General features: G+C 45.6%; 2 protein-coding genes across 4 annotated transcripts in view; one reads left to right on the top strand and one right to left on the bottom strand.

Annotated features, from left to right (window-relative positions):
- Positions 1–271: 271 nt before the first annotated feature.
- Positions 272–5,682, top strand: DERL3 (derlin 3). Of its 2 annotated transcripts, none has more exons than XM_081283575.1 (7): positions 272–1,778; positions 1,907–1,969; positions 2,058–2,131; positions 2,242–2,335; positions 2,710–2,905; positions 3,318–3,408; positions 3,528–5,682. In XM_081283575.1, the coding sequence occupies exons 1-7, from the start codon at positions 1,686–1,688 to the stop codon at positions 3,619–3,621; spliced, it is 705 nt and encodes a 234-aa protein (XP_081139701.1). In that variant the 5' UTR covers positions 272–1,685; the 3' UTR covers positions 3,622–5,682. The 2 variants fall into 2 exon arrangements, with proteins under 2 accessions (XP_081139701.1, XP_081139700.1); XM_081283574.1 differs by having other exon boundaries at positions 1,904–1,969.
- Positions 5,683–5,817: 135 nt separating this feature from the next.
- SMARCB1 (SWI/SNF related BAF chromatin remodeling complex subunit B1) overlaps positions 5,818–26,666 on the bottom strand; it is a 33,216-nt gene continuing 12,367 nt past the window's right edge. For both annotated transcript variants that reach the window (XM_081283573.1, XM_081283572.1), the window contains exons 6-9: positions 19,381–19,547; positions 13,792–13,982; positions 6,491–6,622; positions 5,818–6,172 (exon numbers count right to left, since the gene is read on the bottom strand). In XM_081283573.1, coding sequence (XP_081139699.1) covers positions 6,133–6,172; positions 6,491–6,622; positions 13,792–13,982; positions 19,381–19,547 — 530 coding nt within the window. In that variant the 3' untranslated portion in view covers positions 5,818–6,132. The remainder of the gene's footprint in view (positions 6,173–6,490; positions 6,623–13,791; positions 13,983–19,380; positions 19,548–26,666) is intronic.

The raw sequence follows: 26,666 nt of genomic DNA, 5'->3' as shown, positions 1-26,666 counted from the left end.
TGAAATTCTTTACCCATTGAACAACAGCTTCCCACTTCCCCTCTCATTTAAGTGAAATACTACAATATTTGTCCTTTTGTACCTGTATAATTTCACTTAGCATAATGTCTTCAAGATGCAGAATTTCATTCCTTTAGGGCTGAATAATACTCCATTTTCGTATATACCACACTTTATCCATTCCCATGTTAATGGACACTTGGGTTGTTTCCACCTTTGGGCTGTTGTGAATATGCTAGAACATGGGTGTGAAAATAAATTACCGATTCAAGTTACTGCTTTCAATTCTCCTGGGTATGTACCCAGCAGTAGAATTGCTGGGTCATATGGTAATTCTATTCTTAACTTTTGAGTAATAGCCATACTGTTTTTCTGTAGTAGCCACACCATTTTATATTCTCAGCAATAGCACATAAAATTTCCAATTTCTCTGTATCTTGGACAGCACTTGTCATTTTCTGACTTCTTGTTTTGTTTGTATAACCGTCCTAATGGGCTATTATTATTATTATTGATATGGTTGATTTAATCCAAGGGCGCTTAACCACTGAGCCACATCCCCAGCCCTTTTTTTTTTTTTTTTTTTTTTTTGAGATAGGTCTGGCTAAGTTGATGAGGCTGACTTTGTATCTTTCTGTCTTAGCCTCCCAAATAGCTGGGCTTAAAGGCCTGCGCCACCATGCCCAGCCTAATGGGCACTTTAAAAAAGTGACAATCACCTCCTCACAGAGGCTTCCCTGATCACCCCCACGTAGCTGGCAGGCCACCATCTGGTCACACCCCACATTTGTCTTATTTTCTATCAGCCATTATCTCTTGCTCATTAGCTGCTGTATCCCCAGCATTCAGAAGGGCAACTAATACATTGAACATGCCAGTCGAATGACTGACTGTATGAAGTTTCTTTCTTCTATCAAAATATCAAGTCCCTTTCCATCTTATCCACTTGCTCTGGCCTGCCCCACTATCCTTGTTTCCCGCCTAAGGCTACAAGTCCCCCAAACTCAGCCCCTTTCCCAGAGAGCGGCCAGGAAGATTCCCAGCAGGGGCAAACAGAGGTTAGGGAACCCTGAACGTCTGGGGGAATTTGGACACGCTACCAAGAGCCTCCTTTGCTGCGGAGTAGGTGGCCCTGCCCCAGATTCCTACAGGGTAGAACACGCCAAGATCACTATGGGGGAGGCGGGGTAGGAGGGGAGACTGGGACTAACTCCTCCGGACTTCTGGTCTCACCCACCCCCGTGGCTCCGCCCCTTTCCGGCCTCGCAGCACCTGGCTCTGGTCTTTTTCTCCCTTGAGGCGGTATCCGAGCCCCGCCCCCATGGTGGCCTCGTGGTCCTTTGCTATTGGTTCTCCTCTAGAATATCTTGAAGAGGCCAGTTCCTCATTGGCCACACTTTCTCCCGCGCCGCCACTGCAGCCACAACAACCGACACGTGCTCAACCGTGTGGCTTATTCATTGGCTAGTCGTTCCGACCCGCCCACTTTTTCTTTCCCACTTCCAACTTCTCTCTTCCTCTTTCTATTGGCTTACCAAGCCAGAGCCCCTCCCTCCAGCCCGGTTTCTCCGCGGCTACCACCAGGATTGGCCAAAAGCAGGAGTTAGGCGGAGCTTGGAGGCGGGCTTCAGGGGTGGGTTAAAGAGCGCGCTTCAGGACTGGCTAAGCGTGCCGGAGAAGGTTCAATGGCTTGGCAGGGGCTGGCGGCCGAGTTTCTGCAGGTGCCGGCGGTGACGAGGGCCTATACCGCAGCCTGCGTACTCACCACAGCCGCCGTGGTGAGCAGACTGGGCGTCGCTATAGTTACCGACCCTGGAGGGGAACGAGGGGGTTTTAGGGAAGGTAGCCAGGGTTAACGGCGTGGATCCCGGGGACATCCCCTGATGTGCCCCTGGTTCCACAGCAGCTGGAGCTTCTCAGCCCCTTCCAGCTCTACTTCAACCCGCATCTCGTGTTCCGGAAGTTCCAGGTGAGGCCGCCGCGTCCCTTGCACCTGCCGGCCTGGCCCCACCTGCCCCTTGCCTGACTACCTTTACTCCCCCCGCCACACCTTGTAGGTCTGGAGGCTTGTCACCAACTTCCTCTTCTTCGGGCCCCTAGGATTCAGCTTCTTCTTCAACATGCTCTTCGTGTATCCTATGTCGCAAGGATCTGGGCAGGGTATGGGGGCGGGGACCCCGGGCTGGGAGAGGGGAAACTGAGGCCAGGTTGGGGGTGGCACTTCCTATACAAACGCTGCAGGTTCCGTTACTGCCGTATGCTGGAGGAGGGCTCCTTTCGCGGCCGTACAGCTGACTTCGTCTTCATGTTTCTCTTCGGTGGCGTCCTGATGACAATATCCTTCCCACGGGCTCAGGAACCTCAAGCCACAACTCCTTGAGGTCTGGCCTGTGTTGACTCTGGTGCTTGACGTGACCGCCGGGGGCCAAGGAGAGGGCACAGTCATTTACTTCAGTTTAGGATGTTATTTCGCTGCCATCTTAATTGGAAGGCCGGGTGGGGTGTTGGTAGCTCTGAGCCCTGAATGCAGGTATCCAGGAGAAATGGGCAGTGGTTGGAGCCTGGGATGAAGGGGATATTATCTTGATGGGGAATGAACAAGAGCAACGAGGGAAGGGGATCCAGTGGAAGGACTCTGGGGGCTAAGGAAGTCAGAGAGACCCTGGATGTAGCTGAGACTTGTACCAAGTCACCTTGACTCTGGTCCAGCTGCTGGGACTTCTGGGTAGTCTTTTCTTCCTGGGCCAGGCCCTCATGGCCATGCTGGTGTATGTGTGGAGCCGTCGCAGCCCTGGGGTGAGAGTCAACTTCTTCGGCCTCCTCACCTTCCAGGCACCATTCCTGCCCTGGGCGCTCATGGGCTTTTCACTGCTGCTGGGCAACTCAATCCTTGTGGACCTGCTGGGTGAGCCTGCCTGTCCTTTCCACTGCCCCAGGTTGGCTGGTCCTTTCTGGACATGCTGCTCTGCCTCAGGGCATCCTCTCCTACTTCTACTGGTCCTCTCAGCCACAGCCCTCCCAGCTTCTCAGTTCTTACAACCCCTCATGCGGCATCTTCAGGGCTGACCTGCTGATGCTTGAGTGGGTCCTGCTGGGGGAGGGATGGGTAGGTAAGGAAGAGTTCTTGCTCCATGGTTCATGCTCCCCTAGTGTTCACAGGCCCTCCTTTTCTTCCCGGGGTCCTGCCCACTTCTAGGCTCCTTAAGCCTGTCCCTGGGCTGGCAGTTTGTACAGGACATTGGGGGGTGCCCATGCTCTGAAGCCGTCACTCTGGGCTGTGTAGGGTGGCCTCTGACATTCTGTGGCTTTCTCAACAGGGATTGCTGTGGGCCACATCTATTACTTCCTGGAGGATGTCTTCCCCAACCAGCCTGGAGGCAAGAGGCTGCTGCTGACACCCAGCTTCTTGTGAGTGCTGGAGATGACTGCATACCCCTCTTTTCCCATTCCCTCCCTTCCCTTCAGGCAACTTCCACGCCCTTGGGGACCTGTGCTGGCCTCAGCTCTCTGTGGATCCCTCCCCACAGGAAGCTGTTACTGGATGCCCCTGAAGAGGACCCCAATTATCTGCCCCTTCCTGAGGAGCAACCAAGACCCCATCAGCCACACCCACAGCAGTAAGCCCACCCTGGGCCAGTCTGACTCTTCTGGGAGGCCTCCAGCCTACCCCTAACCACTGCTTGCAGTAGAACCCATCCTGGAGTCTGGGGCCAGGATGAAAGGGCTCACCTGAATAAACAGCCTCTGGAAGCACCTGCAGCCTCTGGAAGCACAGCACTGGTGCCCCCTGTCTCATCCAGCCACATCCTCTCATCCCTTTCCATGCCTGCCCTCTTTGCCCAACTGAAGGTGATAGGACAGGGGGCCCAGAGAAGGCAAACAGTTTGCCCATGGATGCCCACCAGAGCTTTGAGCTCACAAATGACAGACTCAGGGTTACTGTCCCAGCCCTATCAGTGCCTTGATGAAGTCTTAGGGCAAGTCGTATCTCCCTGGGCCTCTGTTCCCTGCTAATCAAGGGGGTTAGCTAGACCTTAGTGGCTGGGGCAGGACACAGCCTAGTCTGTGGTGTCTGTAGGCTCATGTCCACCTGGCCTTTCTCGTCCTCACCAAAAAACCTCAACAAGTGGACCTCATTTTCTAGCATGTGAACTGAAGGCTCTATGAGGTCAGGTGCAGAGTGCCAGGACTGTGTCTTCTGCCTCTTCTGTGACCCCAGAGCCTAGAAAACTTTTCCATTTGCAGAATCCTATGACTGGCTCAGACACAGACCTCTGGGGAATTCTGTCCCTACCATTTAGGCCGAGAATCTAGGTGAGCCTTCTCTGACCCCATATCTCCCCATATCCTCTGAATGTGTACATCAGATGCTGGCCAGGTTTCCTTGTTGCCGTACGCTTGCCCATCTTATTCGTGGATGCTCAGTACCATAGGGGCTTCTCCAGCCACAGGCAGTTAGTCATTACATTGTAATGAAACTATTCCTCATGAGTCTGACCTCAATTTTGTAGGAAAGTTGATAAAGTAGCAACTCTTGCATTAGGCTGGAGGTACTCAAAGGGTCCAGAAGCAGGTAGGACTTGGTGCACTAGTTCTTCCCAGGAAAGTGGGCCTTTCTGTCCAGCAGGGTAAGGCAGCTGGGGTTGTTTCTACCTCACCAGTTATAGTGACACAGGGCTGCCACCAGCCTCATGGAACCAGCAAACCCCTTAGCAATAGAGCTTGTTCATTTCCAGGCCAAATCTTGGAATCTTGCACTTTGTTTATGGTCTCCCAGTAAAGCCTGTATGCCCTTGCTGTTTCTGGTGAATTCTACTCTTGGATAGGCTCTGCCAGAGGAGGTGAGAGGAGAGCTTTACTCAGGTCACAAGCTGCTCTCCTCCCCAGGAACAGTCATGCTCAAAGCCCCAATCCCTACTCAAGAGCTCTACCTCTGGCCTGCACAGGCTGAGGCTGAAAGCCAGGTTGCTTGGGGGCCCTATCATGTGCCCAGGGAAGACAACAGTCTCTCCCTGCCCTGGCAAGGAGAGGACCTGCCAGCAGCCAAGGGTGGCAACTGCCCAGGTGGTTGGGGTCTGGGGTCATTGTTTTTAGTAAGACTGAAGCTATGTGCCCAGTTTGCCAAGCAGTGCTTGGCTCAGCAAAGAGACCCACATATGCCATCCTCATGGTACCTAAGTCATTCTTTAGAATGGGTATAATTCCATGGTTACAGACAAGGTATGATACAATAATCTCATCAGAAGCACAGTGGGGAGGCAGGGCTGTGAGTTGGGTCTCTTCTGTGCACACCATATCAACCCTAAAAGCTAGCACTAGGCTAGGTATGTTACTCACATTCCTCACAATAGGCCTGGCTCAGGCTACAGGTGTAGACAGACCCCAGTTTAATGTGTGCCCTGGAGTTGTACACACAAAACAGGAGAGCCTGCACTTCTTTTCTAAGGCCAAGTGAAGACAGCAGGAGCAGGTATCACTGGAAGATAGCTGAGCCCCTCCCCCGAGCCTCACAATCACACTTCTCCTTTCTCTTCCTCTATAAGGACATGCTGAGTATAAGTGTCCAATAAGAAGCTGGAAGGCTCAAAGAAAAGCAGATTGGGCTCTGCCTCAATCAATGGTCTTAGAGGGTGCTGGGGTATCTTGAAAGTGGAATTCTGTTAACCTCCATCTGTCATCTACCTGGGAATTGGAGGCAGGGAAGGGTGAAGCTTGGCATGTCAGCCTAGGCCACACACCACCCTCTTCCTCTAAGTCTGCTTGGTCCTACTCCTGGCTCTCCTATTACTTTTATGCCAAGACACTGAAGAAACTGAACATGACCTATTGCCTTTTATTTAAAAAGTGTTGCTAGCTAGCCCTGCTTGGGGCTCCTATACAAAAACAAAACAACCCAAAACGAAGCTTCTTCCTGACCCCAGACACTGGGGGAGGGTGTTGGGAGGACAGGACTGGGGCTCAGCAAATGGAATGTGTGCTGGGGGAGGGCACCTGGAGGCCTCCCACCTCTGCAGCCCACCCCACCCCCTGTCCCTTGGGATGGCACCGGGTTGTCTCCTTGCCAGAAGAGGAAGGAGAGAGGCAGTCCAATCTTCTGAGATGCTCCGTGGGAGCCAAGCACCGATGGGCTCGTCACCAGGCTGGGGCAGTATTGGCAAGACGTCTCATCCGCCTAGAGGAGGGGAGGGGATGGTCAACTGGGGCTAGTTCCAGCTCCCAGCCTTCTCCTGGCTTTGCCTGTCTGCTATGCCGGCCTCTCCAGGAACCCTGAAATCTGCTCTGGCTGTGGTCAGATCTGACTGGAAAATTTGCTTTTATTCTCTGCTGGGGAACCCATCCTGGGGGACAGAAGAGGTCTCAACACCCAGGAACCTTCCTCTAGCAACATAGGTTGCTTCCAGAGCCCACAGATCACAGGGGAAAAGAGGTGGCTTGCCCCTGCTTAGATAATGGTTCCTGTGAACAGAACTAGGGCACAGGGGCAGGATACCTTGTGTTCCTGTCCTGGTCTCGGATCTTTTTTTCCATTTCAGCATCAGTCAGGGTCTCCAGCAGTGGGCACCACTGGTCAGCATCACCCGTGTTCCGGATAGCAATTTCCACCGTGGGTAAGGGATTCTCACTGGGGAGGGGAGGCAGTGAAAGGAACAATGGTCAATTCATAGAATAGGGAAGTCCCCAGAAACCATTGTTCTCCCATACCCCAGCCCTCCAAGAGGTGGCCAGCGCACAGCATAAAAGAGTAGGTCTTTTCTTATTTCTCACTTGCCTCTGCTACTAGGCCCACACAGGGGCCAAGACTCATTTCTGTGTCCTCACTCCTCACAGCAGCACTGCTGATAGGGGAAGCTGGGGGATATGCCTGTCACCTGAACCTCAAGGGAGCTGCTGGAGACACCAGGGCCTCCCCCAGCAATAATAGCCCCATGACCCAGCAGCCTCTCTTCAAAGTCAACTCTCAACAGTTCCTTTGCTTCCTCACCATCACTGTCTGAGAGACTGGGAAGGGGGCTGTGGAAGTAATTTCCACTGACAGAAAAGTGTGGACTAGGCCAGGCTACTGTCACTGGACCATAGCTGGAAGTCCGAGGCCTGTTTGTCCTATTCTGTCCAGTGCAGTAACCCATCAGAACCCACTGATCAAGGAGACAGCATGGAGGGTGGAAGGAGGAGGCCTCTGCATCATTAACTGAGGGCTGCTGGGCTGGGCTGGTCTACTCGAGTGTTCTACCCACTTGCAGCTTAGCACACTTCATGGAGTCCACATTAAGCCCCAGAGAAACTAGCTTATTTGCTTACAGCCAGACAGTTGGCTGCCAGAACTGGAACCAGAAACCATATCCTCGGACCATGCCCAACCCTATAATCCCTCAGAGAGCCCAGCTCCACCATGAGGGGCTCCCTGTGCCCTCCTCTGGCCAAGTGGGCACAGAAGTAGGGGTGGGGTCAGCATGGGCAAAGGTTAAGAGGGCACAGGGTTAGGCACATGGGAGCACTTGGAGAGGGAAAGGTATGGCTGAGCTGCTGTCTCACTGGGCTTTGGTTTTCAGATTTGCAACAGGAAGCTAAGAAGTTACTCACATGTTACGCTGTACCGCTGGCCTGGCAGAAAGACTCAGAAGAAAGCCCTAACCATAATCTTCTCCTTCCCTTCCTGGCCTTCCCCTTGCTACTCTGGCCTTCTAGAGTTTTTTGCTCTCTCTAGCTGAGTGGTCTCCCTACCCTACTCTACCATAATCCTACCCACCCGCAGCCTGCCACTGTGCAGTGCCCATCAGCTTTAGGAGGAGAAAAAGGCAGGCAGGGTCCTAGGAGGTGCCTGGCAGACACTAATGGCTAAAATAGAACAGATCCCTGGCAGGGCTGCTTGGGTTTTCATGCAGAATATAGGAACAATATCTAGTGCTGTAAAGGGTTGTTGAAGGATTATCAACTTTTTTTTTTTTTTTTTTTTTTGTGGTGCTAAAGATCTATCCCAGGGCTTCCCACATGCTAGGCAAGTGCTATACTACTGAGCTGAATCTCTAGCCCCAAGGATCCCTCCATCAAGGGAACTTCGTAGGGGCCAGGCACCTTCTCAAATGGCCTCCCTGAAGGTGATATGATTGATCAGCTGCAGAGAAGCATTCCCCTAGGGCTGACTGCAGAGCCATGGCCCCTAACCAACACACCAGCCAACACACACCCTGCACTGGCAACCAAGGACCCATTATGGCCTGGGAAGGCCAGGCTGGGAGCCATTCTCCCTAGCTTGGAGAGGGGAGGGGAAGGTTTCTCAACGACCCTGGGCCCTCCTGCCTGGGTCCAGGGTGTTGTTTGAGGCTAGTACCACAGACCAGAGCTGCCCTAGCCCCAGAAGAAATGGGCCTGACCTTTTGCTGAAGCTTAGCCCATGGGGCTCATGAGACCTAGAGGCCAGGAAGCCTGAGCACATGCTGGTGACTCAGAGGCCTAGGACCTGGCAGCCCTCACCCTTGTGGTCCCCTAGGGCTAACTCCTCCTCAACAGCTTGGTTTGGCAATCCAGGAATGGTCTAGCCACAGACCCCAAACATCATCCCTCACCTCCAGGGCTCCTGGCTGTCTTCCTTAGGAGGGCAGACATGAAAGGCACCAAGCCCACGCTGAGGGAAGCAAAACATGTTTTCCTCAGAATTTAAACAAGAGCTGATGAGCAGACCCAGAGGCTTCTTTGTTTACCTCCCTTTACTCTGGGAAGATTCCACTCCAGTGGATTTATTCTAAAATAAGAATTGTTCCAGTCAACCATGTAAGGATGAGCCTGGAGGCGGCACTAGACTGTCTCAGGTTTGGGGGGACATGCAGGCAGAGAGATGCTTCCCCGAGTTCTAAGAAGTTTGGGCCCCTGGGAGACTCCCATTCCTCCTGAGAAAAATTCTGATTCATGGGCTTTGAGGCTGCCACAGACTCTGGATGTTCCTTTCATTCTAAAGTGTCCAAGTGGGGACAAAGACACCCAGACAGGAGGGCCTTGCCTGAGGTCATAGTGGGACTGATGTTCCTTGAGTAGCTTCAGGTTTATTTTCAATGTGATCTCACTTTTGTGACTTCATATAACAAAACAGGCTCTGAAGCTGGGCATGGTGGCACATGCCTGTAATCCCAGCTACTTGGGAGTTTGAGGCAGGCAGATTGTGAGTTTAAAGCCACCAAGCCACCAAGCCACCAACCTGGGCAATTTAGTGAAACCCTTTCTCAAAAAAAAAAAAAAAAAAAAAAACCAAAAAACTAAAACTAAACTACAATGGGCTGGGGATGTAGCTAGGTGGTAGAGTACTTTCCTAGCATGTAAGAGACTCTGGGTTCAGACCTAGGGGAAACCACAAAACAACAACAAAAAACAACCAGATAAGTTGAGAAGCATTATTATCCTCACTGTATAAATGAGACCTGAAGGGAAAATGAAGTGTCCATAGCTTTTCCATCAGCTGGGAAGGAAGAGACCAAATTCGATGTGACTCTTACAATTGCAACCAAGCTTCCTGGATGGGTGGGGAAAGGGCAGTCTTTCATCATGGTGCTGGGACAACAGACTGGATTAGGAATGGTTTCTTAGATATGACATGGAAATTACCAAGAACACCGTCAGGAAAGTGAAAAGACATACCTCAGAATAGGAAAAACCATACTAATCATGTCTGTTAAGGGACTTGTATCTAGACTATATAAAGAACTCTTATAATAATAAAAACCCAATCCAGTAGCTGGGCATGGTGGTGCACACCTATAATCCCAGCAGCTTGGGAGGCTGAGGCAGTAGGATTTCAAGTTCAAAGCCAGCTTCAGCAAAAGCATGATGCTAAGCAACTTAGTGAGACCCTGTCTCTAAATAAAATACAAAATAAAATAAGGCTGTGGATATGGCTCAGTGGTCGAGTGGCCCCGAGTTCAGTCCCCAGTACCAAAAAATAAACAAAAACCCCAATCCAATTTAAAAACAGGTGAAGACTTGAATAAGCCATGATTTCAAAGAAGATATACAAGTGGCCACTAATACATGACAAGATGCTCACTTTTATTAGTTATTAGGGAAATGCAACTCCAATTACTTCACATCCACTAGAATGGCTTTGATACACAAAACTAAAGAAAGAAAAGACAGATAAGTAAGTGCTAGCAGGGCTGGGGATGTGGCTCAAGCGGTAGCGCGCTCGGCTGGCATGCGTGCGGCCCGGGTTCGATCCTCAGCACCACATACCAACAAAGATGTTGTGTCTGCCGAGAACTAAAAAATAAATATTAAAAATTCTCTCTCTCTCTCTCCTCTCTCACTCTCTCTTAAAAAAAAAAAAAAAAAGTAAGTGCTAGCAAGGATTTCGAGGAACTGGAACCCTCACATTGCTGCTGGGAATGTAAAATGGAGCAGCTACTTTGGAAAACAATCTGGCAATTCTTCAAAATGATAAAATAACAGGGAGGATAATACCATCTGATTCAGCATTTCTACTCATAGACATATATACCCAAGAAAATTGAAAACAAGTGATCAAACAAAAACTTATACATGAATGTTCTTAGAATTTTTCACAGCAGCAAAAAGTAGAAACAAACACTATAAGCCAATCAACTGATGAGTGGATAAATGAAAGGTAGTACAGCCATAAAATGAAACACTATTCAGCCACAAAGAATGAAGTTCTGATACATGTTACAACACCGATGATCCTTGAAAGCAGTATGCTAAGAAGCTAGTCATAAAAGACCAAATAGTGAATGACTCCATTTATAGTATGTGTCTAGAATTGGCAAATCCACTCATAGAAAGTAGAGTAGTGGTTGCCCAGGTCTAAGAGACTTGGAAAATGCAGGGAGTGACTGTTAAAGGGTATGGAGCTTTCTTTTGGGGTGTCCTAAAATTAACTGTGGTGATGACTTTGCAACTCTGTGAATATACTGAAAACCAGTGCCTTGTACACTTTAAATGAGTGAATCTGTAACCTGTGAATTGTATCTTAATAAAGCTGTTATAAAAAAAAAAAAAAAAAACCCTCAGGGCTGGTGGGCAGAGCTTAGAGCTTCAGCATAACCTGAAGCAGGCCCTGTAGGGCACAGCAGGGTTGACAAGAGTCTCCCTGGGAGAACAGTTAAATTCCCACGAGGTAGGATGGGACAGTGGGTAGAATATGAGCTGGGGTCAGGAGACACAAGTTCTGGCTTCTAGCCTTGCCACAGTGAACTGCAGTTCTGCTCTTGGACTGTAAAGTCTAGGAACCCTTTAACAAAAGGTCCCCATCCAGTCCTTGCCAGGTCTCTTCCAATGTGGGGAGCATCCTCATTGCCCAGTTGAGACATGACACATAGGATGGCACAAATAGTCCTACCTGGTGCCAAAAGAGATGCTTGGAACACTTACTAGGCCCCCTGGCAGGCCACTATGGAGGGAATGTGTGTTTAGCCAAGTCTTTAGCAGTCTGTCTTTAGTCCCAAGGGTTTGAAACCTGCACTAGAGACTGCAGCTGGACAGGGTCAATGCTCCTTAAAGGATCAGACAGAATCCTGAACTGCCTCAATAGGAGTTCCTCAACAGTGGTTCCTCTGGAGCCTCTCAGAACTGGACACAACTAGGAGTTTGGGAAGGAACTAAGGCTAATGGCTCAGGTCATGTGGTCTGAACAGAAGGGATGCTGCTGCACACTGGCCACCAAGGGAAAGGATGCCAGGAGGACCCATCAAGAGGCCCCAAAACTTCATCTCCTGAACCTTGACTTGGGCATTGGTGGCTGCCATATGACTGAGTGAAGGTCAACATCTCAGTATCTGGCTGTTGGGAGCAGCAAACCTGTCTGTCACCTGTACCTGTCAGTTGGGAAGGAGAATTCCAGCTTGACTGGTGCTTGTAGGAGGGGGTGCTTGGTGTTGCTGTCACTCCCAGGATCTGTGCAATGTCACAAGATTTCAAAGTTAACTCTACCTAGACTACTCTTGGGCCCATTGGATCCAATGGCCTTGGCTCCACAGGAGACACCATGACTGCACCCTCAGGCAGCCCTCCTACAGGAATAGAGAGAAGTGGGCTAGACCCAGGGTTGATCCCCAATGTAGGAAACAAAACCACTTGGCAGAGCTGAAGGAGGGTCACCACAGGTGACAATGATGTGCATCTCAGCACAGCAAGCACTCAGCCTGAAGGGCTCAGCTGTTTCCAAGGTTAAAGGTATGCCTCATACCTTCTTTCTTGCTCCGATTTACGGGAAGCCTTAAAAAGACGCCTCTTGGGATATTCAAGAAAGCGAGCTAAGATGCAAACCTACTTAAAAGCTCCATGAATTGTCAAATCTTTGCAAAAAAAAAATCTTTGTCCTTGATCCTCCTGTAGCATTTGAGTCTGTCTTCCCTGAGTGATCAGTGCAAATGAATGATGACAGTGTGAAGGGTGTAATCAACCCTCACACCTGTTTTGATGATGTAATACTTGGTGGCAGCCCCACTCCAGACACCATTCCAATCAAAAAAGGCACTTAGAGGACAGATCAGAAATGATGGGGGGTGGGAGGGTGGGGTTGTGGCTCAGTGGTGAGCCACATGTGAGGCACTGGGTTCGATCCTCAGCACCACATAAAATAAATAAATAAAAGTATTGTGTTCATCTACTACTAAATATATATATATATAAAAACAAAGAAAGAAATGATGGGGCTTCTGTTCCTGCAGGCTTGAGGCAGGAGCCCTCAGACTTTCGGAGGCCACAAGCAGAGTCCACTGGCCTGAAAGGGGTTTTTATTTTTTGTGGGGGACGTACTGGGGATTGAACTCGGGCACTCAACCACTGAAGCCACATCTCCAGCCCTATTTGTATTTTATTTAGAGTCAGGGTCTCACTGAGTTGCTTAGTGCCTTGCCTTTGCTGAGGCTGGCTTTGAACTTGCGATCCTCCTTCCTCAGCCTCTTGAGCTACTGGGATTACAGGAGTATGCCACTGCGCTCAGCCTGGAAGGGTTGGTTTATTTATCTGGTGTTGGTGAGGAGTTGAAGGTTGTGTTCACACTTTCAGTTACTCAGCCAGCCTGATACTGCAGGCAGAGATCAGGTTGATCTGTTTTTTCCTCTTCAGTGGCACTCAGTATGGCACCTAGTCCTGCAGTATACTCACCAGGCAGAGATATCCAGAAAGAAGCTGCCAGAGGACTCCCTAATGCTTGTGAGAGGGGAGGGGCCTTGTTTTACAAAGATGAAGAGCATGGGGGGCTGTAGTTGTGGCTCAGTGGTACAGCGCTTGGTTAGCATATGTGAGGCACTGGGTTCGATCCTCGGCACACATAAAAATAAATAAAATAAAGGTATAATGTCCATCTACAACTAAAACAAAAAACAAAAAAACAAACAAAAAAAAAAAAACAGAACATGGGCGGGGACAACCCTGATAGAAGGAACAGGTTGGGACAGAATGCAGAGAGGACAGAACAGCACGACAGTTGGGGAGCAGCTGCTATGAGGATGGAGGATTGAGGGACAAAAGATCTCAGGTGTGGTCCTAGGAGGATGTGGGGAAAATGGAAGTAAGGACGTCAGGTTCCCGCTGACAGAACTCTAATCTTTGCTAGGGACCCTATTAAGTGCCTCCAACATGCCATCTCTTTAGCTCTAACCCTGCCTGTGACTGGTGAGCTCTGCTGAGATATGAGGCAGGGAAAGGTCAGAGCCGTCAAACAGACCATGGCCAGGTCACTGAGAAGCTCAAGAAAGCTGTGAAAGCATTACAGCTCCCACAGAGAAGTATTTCCCCAAAGTGGTTAGAGATGCGAGAGAGGGAGAGAGGCATACACCATCCTACCTGAAGGCATAGGTCTTCTGATGCCAGCTCAGTTGTCCCCGGATGCTGTATGCGATGGTGGTGACAAACTCCCCGCCCAAGCCCAGCTCTGAGCACAACTTCAGGGCAAACTTCTCTGGTGAGTTCTCCTTCTCTGACATGTCCCACTCAAACTGGTCCACCAAAGAGATGTTTCCCACATGGATATTCAGCTGTGGCAAGAACCAAAGTGCAAAGTGAGAGCAGGCAGGACCATCCTCAGCCTAGGAGGCTGTGAGGAAATGGGAACAGCTTGCTCTGGAGCCATGAGGCTTAGAGTGAACCCTGCCAACAACTCACAAGCTAAGAACTGGGCTGGACTTTGTCCTTCCATTTCACCATCTGCAAAATGGGCTGACCCCACAAATGTTCCAAGGGGCTCTGGCCATCTCACTTTTTTTTTTTTTAAAGGTTTATTTTTCATCTTTCTTTATTTGTGCATGGTGGTAGGAATTGAACCTAGGGCCTCATGCATGCTAGGCAAGCACTCAGCCACTGAGCTATATCCCCAGCCCCTTCACTTCACTTTTATTCATCTCCCTGGATCCTCATCATTCCTTTATCTGCTCTTTACCCTATGGCAATTGATCTTTATGTGACTTTGTTGACCAGAAAGGACTCAACTCAAATGTTACTGATCAGAAAACTGTCCCTGAGCCTGTCTTAAATCATCATCTATGCCCAAATTCTGTTGCTTTATAGAGCTTACTCCTCTTGGAAATAATTTTGCCAAACATGTCACAGATGCATTTACACCTGTGCCAATGTGGCAAGGCAAGAGGTAGCCTGGAAGTGCAATAGAGGCAACAGCCATGTTGCCTCCCATGTTCCCCCTACAGACCCCTCACAGCATGTGACACATAGCCAAAGGTATCCAGGCCTAGGTGTGCAGTTGGAAGTTTTCACAAGTGGATGCCCAGGAAGCCAACACTCAGATCCAGAAAAAACAGCCCTGTGCTTCAGAAGCATTTACTAATGTCTGCCCCCTCCCTCGGATTAGTTCTGCCTATTCTAAAACTGGACATTACTGAACAACACAGGATGGACCCTCTGGGGTCTGGCTTTGTTCCCTCAGCATTTTGCCTGTAAGATTCCAGTAGGGGGCTAGAACCCTCCCTCATCACTGCCCAATGCTCCACTGGGTGAGCAGGCCACAGTGGCACCTGCCCATTCTCCCTGCTGTCCTTTAGTTTTTAAGACCAAGACTTGAGTGGGCAGATGAGCAAGAGGCATGGCCAGTAAATAGCCCTTATGACCCAGTCCACCCAGAGACTTCTACCTTTCTTCAGAGAAACAAGGGAACTCCAAACCCTGACCATGTTTACGAAGCCCTGAACCTTTGAGCCCTTTGCACCACTCTGTACTAACTAGAATGTTCTCTGTATCTGGGCAAGACCAGACACTTTTCAGCACTCTGGCCTCAGCTAAAAACCGAACTCCTGAGACCTCTCCTCCCCACCAGTCCTTTTCCACACCTTCCTCTCCTGTTTCTTCACAGCACTTAGGACTCTGAGACCATCTCAGTCATCTGCTTGTTTTCTATTTCTCTGCCATCCCATGAACTCCTGGAATCCTCAGTACAAGCTTGAGGGCATTTTGAGAAACAACCAGTCCTTGTGACAGAACTGGCAAGGAGAGGGAGGAAGCTGTGGTGCAGAGCTACAGTAACCCACACAAGGCACATAGCTGGGTAGTGTAGGCTGCAGTCAAAGCCCCTGAGGCCTTTCCTGTCTCCATGCTGCACCATGCCTGGCAATCAACCCAGGTTTCTGGAATAGAACTGGAGCTGCATGTTCCCAACTGGAATCCAATTCTGGGCAAACCATATAAGCGCTCGGACAGGAAAGAACATCCAGCAGCAGGCAGCTCACAGAAACACTGAAGTGGGACCTGACTGGATCACAGGTACATTGTTTACATCCAAGAAGCTGCACCACCCCAGGCTGATGGACTATGTTGCCCGTTCCTGCTATTTAGTCACGAATCCACTTGTTTATCCAAAATTACAGAAAAAGCTATCCTGGGGTCAGGGAGAGACAGACGCTAAGTGGGTTGACCGAGTAAATACATGGTATGTCAGCACTAAATGCTAGACCAGGGAGGGAAACAAGAGAGAGGTTAGAAAATTGAGCCAGCTGTACTAGTCAGGTTAGAAAGGGCTCTCAGGGATAAAACAAGTGAATGAACCCAGAGAGCAGGCAACGTGGTTCCCTGGGAGCAGGGGTCCCAGGCAGGGGACAGGGTAATGCAAAGGTCTGAGGAAACAAGGCCCAGAAACTTGGAAACAAAAACAAAAACATCAAAAAAACAAAAACAGGGATGAAATAGGAGAGAAGATGAGAATGGTAAGGGGCCAGGGCCCAGGCTAAGAAGGGATAAAGGGTTGTCAGAAGTGCTCAACTTACACAGAGGGAGCTGTGGAGCTTCTGGAAAATTCTGAGTAGAGGAGACATTGATGATACTAATGGGTGGTGAGAAACAGCTGGACTCCACATGGGTTCAAAGAGACTAAGCTGATTTAGGATCCTCCAAGCAGGCATGTGACAGGACCAGGCTTCGACCTGTGTCTATCTTACCCTGGAATTGAATGGATCCAAAGCAGGCCAGGTTCCCTGGTAAAGGTAGCCAGGCCTGGGCATTGGTCCTGGCATTGCCAAGATCATATGTAAAAGGCTGCTTAGAACTAAGTCACTACTTTCGCAGGAAAAAAGACATTTTCAAGTACTACTCTTCCTATCCTCCATCAAAGAAGTCTGTCCTCAAAGAAAAACCCAGATGTAATGAGAAATCCAAAGTGTGACCTTCAGTTCCTCACCTACAGGATGGGTCACCACCTCAGGGGTCAAGTTGCCCACAAGGCTTCTGGCCTGAAAAACAAAGCACTATTCCAAGAAACACAAGCTTCTCTGAGCCAGCTGTATACTCCCTGTGGTACCCAGTCTGATCCCAATACTGGTGGGTCCTCTTGCCACTCATCCAGAAGGCAAGACGGGAAGAAACCTGACCTGGGGATGGTCTCCCAACAGCCTACCAGCAAATGCCGTCTCACACTTGAGAATTATAACTAAATCAGAGGGTTGCTGGGAAAGCTTCTGCTTAGGGGGATCAGGTATTGGCCCCTGAAGGACCTGTAGCTGCTGGACAATTTTCTGTATGGTTGCTTCAAGGTAACAACAACAACAACAAAAACTAAACCTGGTATTCAGAATGAGAAAAATACCAGGGAAACTGGCTAGATATGTAATGTCAGACTCACCAGCAACCTGCATGTGGCTGCTCCCATCTGGAATCAGATGGTTGAGCAGGGCTAACCTTCATGGCCTCATCCTCACCATAGTTGTAAGACAAGGCACAGGTACATAACAGAACCCTGTCCTCTAAAGCCAGAAGGCTGTGCTTAAAGACACAAGTGAAGCAAAACATATTGTAGCCCAGTTTATCTCTATTAAGGAAAACCTTAAAGACTTCACACACACACACACACACACACACACACACACACACACACTAATGAATGAATGCAGCAAAGTAGCAAGATACAACATACAAAAACAGTTGCCTTTCTATACACTTACAATACTCTGAAAAGGAAAGTAAGGAAACAATTCAATTAAAATTAGCATCAAGAATAAGAAGATACATCGAATTAGCTTAAAGAAAGGAAAGAAAGACTTGTACACTTAAAAAGTATAAAACATGGCTGAAAGAAATGAAAGAAGGCATAAATCAATGGGAAGAAGTCCCATGTTCATGGTCAGAAGAATTGATATTGCTAAAATTTCAATAGTACTCTATAAATGTTTACAGATTCAGTACAAACCTTATCAAAATTCCAATTTTTTCCCCACAAAAATAGAAAAAAAATCTATCTTGAAATTGGAATCTAAGGGACATTGAAACAACCAAAACAATATTGAAAAAGAAGAATGATACTGGAAGAAGTCCCATCCTAATTTCAAAATTTACTACAAAGCTACAATAATCAAAACAATGTGGTACTGAAATAAAGACAGTCATATAGACCAATGGAAGAGAATGGACAGTCCAGAAATAAGCCCTCACATATATGATCAAATTTGACAAGTGTGCCAAGAACATTCAGTGGAGAAAGGACAGTCTTTTTTAATAAATGTTGCGGGAAAACTAGATATCTACATGCAGAAGAATGAAATCAGACTCTTACCTAGTATTATATATAAAAATGAACACAAAATGGATGAAAAGTTACAAAGAAGTCGTTCAACTGTAAAGCACATGCCGAGCATATGCAGATCCGTAGGTACAATCCCAAGTACTGAGAAAAACAAAACAAACCCAGATGAAAGATCTAAATGTTAAGAATTAATACTACTAGCTGAAAACAGAGAAGGAAACATTTGTGACATTGGATCTGGCTGAGATTCTGAGATATGATGAGACCAGAAGTACAAGCAACAAATGAAAATTAGTCAAATTGATGTCATCAAAATTCAACTTTGGGGCTGGGAATGTATCTCAGTATTAGAACACTTGCCTAGCATGTCTGGAGCTCTGGGTTCAATCCCAAGCAATGCAAAATAATAAATAAATAAATAAACTTTTATACATCAAAGGACACTATCACAGAGTAGAAAGGAAACCCACATAATAGGATAAAATATTTACAAATTACGTATCTGATAAGGGATTGATATCCTTGATATTCAAAATAGAGAACTTATTAAGCTCAGCAAAAACCCAGTTTGAGGGCTGGGGATGTGGCTCAAGCGGTAGCGCGCTCGCCTGGCATGCGTGTGGCCCGGGTTCGATCCTCAGCACCACATACAGACAGGGATGTCGTGTCCGCCGATAACTAAAAAATAAATATTAAAAAACTCTCTCTCTCTCTCTCTCTCTCTTTATATAAAAAAAAAAAAAAGAAACCCAGTTTGAAACAGGTAAAGGATTTGATAGAACTCTTGTACACTGTTGGTTGGAATGTAAATTGGTAAAACTGCAATGAAAAAGTTTGGTGGTCCTTCAAAATATCTTTAAAATATTAAAAATAGATTACCATAAGATCCAGCAATTCTACTTGTGGGTATGTAACTCAAAGAATTGAAAGCAGGAACATAGACACATATGCACATTTGTTCATAGCAGCATTATTCACAATAGCCAGAATATAGAAGCAACCCAAGTGCCCACTGATGGATGAATGAATAAGCAAAATGTGTTATATATGTGCAGTGGAGTACTACTGAGTCTTAAATTATCGCTGGACTTGGCCCAATCTACCAGATGATTGCCCACTTTACCAAGAGCTTCCTGCTCTGCCCACAGGCAGCCTTCACCTCCTTTGAACCAGACTTTGCTCAGTGCCTGGTAGTATTAGAGCAACATCACCTGAATCTGCCTAGAATGTGATACCTTAATCTGAGAGGTCAGCCTGCCCCTGCCTGGAGAAACAGAATCATGTGTTGTCTGAAAGACCGCTCCCAGAAGCTCTGTCCCACAGCAAAGAACCCAAAGATAGGCTTTTGCCAAGACCTTAATGTACACTCAGCGCCCTACAATACACTTCCCTTCAGCCCAGGGTGAGGAGTCACCTACCTTGATGATGACACGCTGGTCAGATTGATCCTCCAAGATGCTGTCTGTCGGGTAGGACTCGATCTGCTGTCTGATGGCAGAGGCAATGGCTGGTACAAACGTGAGTGGGTTCAAATCCAAATCATCACATAGGATTTCTGAAAACATCTCAGGGGTCATGAGTTTCTCTGAAATCAATGGAGCAGGAAGGCATCACAACAGACTATAGGGCTTCATCTCACCGTTCAAACTTAGCCTCCTGGGGACTCTCCATCTCTGCTAAACCTCCCTGAATCCAGATGTGGATGATTAGAGAACTGAGGGGGACCCCCAGGACACTGGGAGTGGAAGACAAAGCACATAAGTATCCTTCCTTTTTGGCCCTCATCCAGAAAATATTTCTTCCTCCATGTCCCTGGGGCTTTCTCCCAGGGATAACAACTTACAAAACCAGAGTATAATCTCACAACCAGGAACCTGGTATAGTCAAGATCGAGAACATTTCCAACACCATCGGGATCCCTCATGTTGCCCTTTTGTAACCACCTCCCCACCCTCTCCTCAATCCCTAGCAACCACTAATCTCCATTTCTATAATTCTTGTTATTTCAAGAATGTTATATAAATGGAATCATATTGTATATAACCTTTGGGGATCACCTTTTTTTGTGTGGTACTGTGAATTAAACCCAGGGGCACCTTACCATTGAGCTATATCCCCAATGTTATTTTTTTCAAACAAGGTGTTGCTAAGTTATCTAGGCTGGCTTTCAACTGCCTCAGCTTCCCTATTTGCTGGAATTACAGGTTTTTGAGTGCCACCATACCTGGCTGGGGATTACATTTTTTTCACTCAACAAAATTCTCTGGAGATATATCCAGGTTGTCATTTCCTTTTTATTGTCACGTAGCATTACATGGTATGGAGGGATCACATTTTATTTATTCAACCACTGAAGGACATCAGGTCTGTTTTCACTTTCTGGCTATTATGAATGAAGCTACTATGAACATTCATGTGTAGGCTTTAGCATAAACTTTATTCTCCTCTTGCAAAACCGATTTAGCTTTTTAGTTCCTTTGACTTTCAATAGAAATTTTAGGATAATCTTATCAAAACAAAAATCTTGCTAGGATTTTCAGAGGAATTGCATTAAACTTCTATATCAATTTAGCAAGAATTGACATCTTGAGTCTTTTATCAATGAACACCGTATGTCTCTCTGCTTAGATTTTTAAAATTTGCTTTCATCAGTGTTTTATAAAGATTTCTGGCATGCAAGACATATATATATTTACTCCTAAAATATTCTTTTTGCTATTGAGTAATTATAGTAGACCATGTTTTGTTGCTATAAAAAAACAACAGAGGGGGCTGGGGTTGTGGCTCAGAGCACTTGCCTAGCACGTGTGAGGCACTAGGTTCAATTCTCAGCACCACATATATTAAAAAAAAATAAAGTTCATTGACAACTAAACAAAATATATATTTAAAAAAACAGAGGCTGTGAAGATGTTATAAAAAAAAAAAGAGGTTTATTTAGCTCTGTGTCAGAGGTACAAGAGCATGGCACCTGCTTCTGCTCAACTCTGCTGAGAGCCTTATGATGGACGGCCAATGGTGGGAGTGTTTGTAGAAGGGATCACATGGCCAGAGACCAGGAAGGAGCTAATCTTGCTCTTTTATAAAAACCCAGTCTCAAGGGAATTAATTCATTCTATGAGACCAGCATTAGTCCCTTCCAAGAGCAGCACCCCCATGACCTAATCACCTTCCATTAACCCCACCTATTAAAGCTCCAGCACCCCAATACTGCAACACTGAGGGTCACACTTCCCACACATGAACTGTGGGGCAACAAATCACAACCAAACCATGGCAGTAATATATTTTTAAATTTCAGTGTCAACATGTTTTTTAAATACAATTAATTTTTATATTTATCATATATCCTCTGATCTTGATGACCTTAGCTATTAGTTCTAAGTGTTTTTTTTACAGACCCTTTGCGATTTTCAACATATACAATCATATCATCTTGTAAATAGGGTCAGTTTTATGTTTTCCTTTCTGATCTGTATGGCTTTTCTTTCCTTTTCTTGCCTTCTTGTACTAGCAAGAACTTCCAGCATTATGCTAAGTAAGAGTAGTGACAGCAGATATCCTGGCCTTGTCCTTGATTTTAGACAAAGAATTCAGTGGTTTTTTTTTTTTTGTTGTTGATTGTTTTGTTTTGGTACTGGGGATTGAATTCAGGGGCACGTGACCACTGAGCCACATCTCCAGCCCTATTTCGAATTTTATTTAGAGACAGGGTCTTACTGAGTTGCTTAGTGCCTTGATGTTTCTGAGGCTGGCTTTGAACTCACAATCCTCCTGCCTCAGCCTCCAGAGCCACTGGGATTACTGGATTGCACCAGGGCAGCCAGCCCGCTTTTGGTTTTTGTTCATTTGTTTCAGTAGATGCTCTTCATCAAATAGAGGAAGGTTCCTACTATTCTTAATTTTCTGACAGCTTTTATCATGATCAGACATTGAATCTATCAAATGTTTTTCTGCATCAATTGATATGATCATATGATTTTTCTTTAGTCTGTTAATACACTGAATCCATCTTTGCATACCTGGAGTAAACCTCTTTACTGGGAAGTTTTGTTTTTTTTTTTTTTTGGCAGTGCTGGGAATCAAACTCAGAGACTTGAACATGCTAGATAAGTACACTAATGAGCTATAAACCCAGGCCTTTTAGGAGGTTTTTTTTTTTTTGTGTGTGTGTGTATGGGGAATACCAGGGATTGAACTCAGGGGCACTCACCACTGAGTCACATCCCCAGCCCTATTTTGTATTTTATTTAGAGACAGGGTCTCACTGAATTGCTTAGTACCTTGCTTTATAGCTGAGACTGGCTTTGAACTTGCAATCCTCCTCAGCCTCCAGAGCTGCTGGGATTACAGGTGTGTGTCACCGTGCCTGGCCTTTTAGGATCTTTTAAATTAAAAATTCTTTTTCCTTAATGGTTATAGGGCAGTTCAAATTATCTATGATATTGGGTGAACTGGGGTAGTTTGTGTTTTGCAAGGATTTGATCATTTTTGTGCAAGCTTTGAGTTTATGTGTGTACAACTGTAGTATTCCCTTTCTTTTGATATCTGCAAGGTCTGTACTAATGTATTTCATTCCTGATATTGGTAATTCATATTTCTCTTAAGTCTTGCTAGAAGTTACCAATTTTAATGATCTTTCAAAATATCAGCTATTTCATGAATTTTCTCTATTTTTTTCTACATTTCAATGATTTCTGCCCTATTACATCCCTTTTTTTCCCCTTGCTTTTGTTTTATTTGCTTTTCTCTTTTTTTTTTTTTTTTTTTGGTGATGCTGGGAATTGAACCCAGGGCTTTGGGCATGTGAGGCAAACACTCTATCAATTAGCTATATCCCCAGCTGCTTTTCTCAGTTCTTAAGATGGGAACTTAGAATTCTGATTTGAAGTTTTTCCTGTCTTCTATTATATGCACTAGTGCTTAAGATTATCCTCAGAGCCCTATTTTAGTTGAATTCCACAAATTTGGTATGTTGTATTTTTATTTCTAATCCATGAATTAATGAAGCATTAATTATTTAGAAGTATGTTGTTTAATTTGTAAATTTGGAGAACACATTCTATATGATTTCAAATCTCTTATTAAATTTATTAGGGTTTATTACATGTGATATGGTTTATATGACATATATTTTCATTGGCACTTAAAAAGAATGCATATTCAGCTGTATTGGAGTGTACTATCCATGCTCATCAAATTCTGTCATGATGGTGTTTTCAGGTTCTTATATAATCTTGCTGATTTTCTTTCCATTTGTTCTATCAGTTGCTGAGAGAGGGCTATTGAAATCTCCAATATAATTGTGGATTTTTTCCTTTCAGTTTTGTTTTTGCTTTATATTTTCAAAGTAAATAAACATAACTAAAAACACAGCAATTCAACAGCAATTTTAGCATCTTAACCACCAGTGATTTTATTTTTTTGGCACTGGGGATTGAACCCAGGGGCACTTAGCCACTGAGCCACACCCCCAGCCCTTTTTTGTATTTTATTTAGAGACAGGATCTCACTAAGTTGCTTACTGCCTCACTAAATTGCTGAGAATGGCTTTGAACTCGCAATCCTCGTGCCTCAGGTTCCCAAGCTGATTACAGGCGTGTGCCACTGCACCCAGCTTTGGCTCTTTTTTTTTTTCCTTCTTAGTTGTCACTGGACTTTGTTTATTTATATGCAGTGCTCAGAATCAAACCCAGTACCTCAAACATGCTAGGCAAGTGCTCTACCACCGAGCCATAACCCTAGCCCTGGCTATGGCTCTAATATATACTACATAGCACCCAACGCAGAGGAAGAGTCTGCAGGACACTATTTTGGTTCTCCACATAGTTATACTAAATTACCTTCAGTGTTTATTGTATTTTACATGAGGACTCCTATGAAGAACAGCCCAGTGAAACTTGTGGAGACACAGATTGATGCTGCTTTTCATTATGTAATACTATATCTTTTCCAAGGGTCATGGGGAAAGTTTCTCCTGGACTTAAGTACTATTTGTGATACTGTTTCTTCTGAAACAAAGGCTGCTTCTACTCTTGACCATACTGAGAATTGTGAAACTGATCATTCATGTATGTTTCCATCTATTTCTAAAGACCTGAGAGCAATACCAACATCTCAGCAATGTATGCTGACTACAATCTGAATATGAACTAGAGCCCTGGCTTCCTCTTATATTGCTTACTTTCGTTTTCTCCTTTTTCTTAAAAACTTTTTCATTTAAACTAATCTTTTGTATCTAGTGTCCTTATGCAACCTATCTTACATCCCTTCTGGAACAGAGTGAGGGTATAAACAAAGAAAGGATCTTTCTATGTGTTTTGAAAGAAAAGTAGCAGGACAATATATATTCAATTTGGACAACTAAGTTCCTACATTGGGCTAGGTTTTACAGTAAGTGCCATAAGAAAAGCAACAATAAAAACAAGGTCCCTAGGCTGGGGCTGTAGCTCAGTGGTAGAGTGCTTGCTTATCATGTGTGAGGCACTGGGTTCAATTCTCAGCACCACAAAAATAAATAAATAAACAGATAAATAAATAAATAAATAGTCAAACAGATAAATAAACAGAAATTTGTGTCTACCTACGACAAAAAATTTTAAAAAACTAAAAATAAGGTCCCTGCCCTCAAGAGGCTGAAATACAGAGGGAAATAAATTAATTAACAAATAACTATGCTATAGTTTTGATCTGGAATGTCGTTTAAAGACCCAATAAAGGCATAGTTCCTAAATGGCATTATCAGGAGATGGTGGAAACTTAAAAGAGGTGGCCATGTGCATGTATGAATATGGCATAGCAAATCCCACCATTGTTTAATTATAACTTATCAATTCAAAAAATGCAAAAAACGGGGTAGGGGGCAATGGGAGGTTTTTAGATTGCTAGGGGTATGACCTCAAAGTGGATTGTCCTTTATCTTTTGCTTCCCTGTCACAAGGTGAATGGCTTTTGCTCTATCATGTAATGTTGTGCAACCATGGGCCCAAAGCAACAGGGTCAACCAATTATGGACTGAAACCTCTAAAACTGTGAGCCAAAATAAATCTTATCTCTTTATAAGTTGATTACCTCAGTTTTATTATAGTAATGGGAAGCTAATATAAACTATGACAAAGGCCAGCTGAGATAAGCAAGGAACGGATGTTGTGTAGCACCAGCAGTGGCCTAGTACTCATCATCTGCCTTAGCCCTATGCAGGGGACTCATCAGTGATATGTATCTGCACCATCTATACTCAATACAATCTCCTGGAACCCCTTGCCAATGTCCTCCCTCGCTAGATAATCTATGGGCTTTAGAAGATTGAAACTTGGCCTGCAAGACTTATTCCCAGAACTGAGTAAAGGCCCTTGAACTCAGATCTGGAATGCCAAATGTCTGGGAATGACAGAAGGAAGCAGCCTGATCCTTCCAGAAAGCTCATGACAGCCACATAGCAACAACCTCTCACATTCTCCTTAGGAAATCCCCTCTGGGAGAGAAATGTCATAAATGAATATGCTATCTGCCATGGAAACATCTACAACAGGGGAGTTCCAGGAAAATAAGACACTTCAACTCAACAGAAAATTCTGCACCAATTAAGAAGATGAAAGAAACAAGGAAGGTCTTTATAAATGGGAAAAAAAACCTGAAAATTCCAATACTTATGCTGTAATTACAACTATATTAATACATGTATGCAGAAATGACCAAAAAAGAAAAGGCAAAACTAAAAATATTAATTATGAGATCCTGGTAATTTTAAACTTTTATCTACTTAAAATGATACTGCTTCTTGTCTGAATATATGTAATATGATTATTTTAAAACATCTAACAGAAGGGTTGGGATTTAGATCAGTGGTGGAACATTTTCCTAGCATGCATGAGGTCCCAGGTTTAGTCCCCAGCATCACAAGGAAACAACAAAAAAGTCTGACAAATTTAGAAAAAATATAAAGAAGTAAACACATACAGAATCCTCCTTCTCAAATGGGAGAAGCACCCTAAACATTCTAGGGCATATTTCCTCTTAACCTGTCTATATTTATACCAAGAGTTTTGTTGAAATAGCAGAACCTCAAGAAGAGCTGGCATTTGCCCACAACTTAAAGATGTCTGAAGAGGTGAGGAGAGAGGCATGAGAACACACATGTGCTTTGTGAAAGAGGGTGGTGAACAGGGATGAAGGGAAGGTATGGGAAGGGCCAGGTGTCTAAACCCTGTTTGAGCAGCATCTTTGTCATTTGGGGACTGGCAGTCTGCCCTGCCAGGGCCCTTTAACTACTCAAGCTCATCTGGTGAAGGAGCTTGAAGCTCATATACTGCTACAATTTGAATATGGTTTATGCTCACCAAAACTCACGTTGAGGCTTGGTCCTCAATGCGGTAGGGTTGGTAGGTGGGGCCTAGTGGAAGGTGCTTGGGTCACAGAGTTAGAGATCTTACCAACGGATGAATGGCTTTTTCCAGTGAGTTCTGACCATTGTGGGATTGGTTTAATTACTACAAGAGTGGATTGTTTTAAAGCAAGTCCACCCCTTGCTTTGTCTCTTTCACACACCTCCCCTTGTACTGCCATGAGTTGAAACAGCATGAGGCACTTACTAGAAGCTGACAGGTTATAATTGCCTGATCTCAGACACACCAGCCTCCAGAACCATGAGCCAAAGTAAATCTCTTTTTCTTTATAAATTACCCACTCTCAGGTAGTTTGTTAT

The sequence above is a fragment of the Spermophilus citellus genome, assembly GCF_964194105.1.
Source record: "Spermophilus citellus genome assembly, chromosome: 3".
In the NCBI taxonomy this organism is placed as follows: Eukaryota; Metazoa; Chordata; class Mammalia; order Rodentia; family Sciuridae; genus Spermophilus; species Spermophilus citellus.
This window is presented reverse-complemented; position numbering and strand designations above follow the sequence as displayed.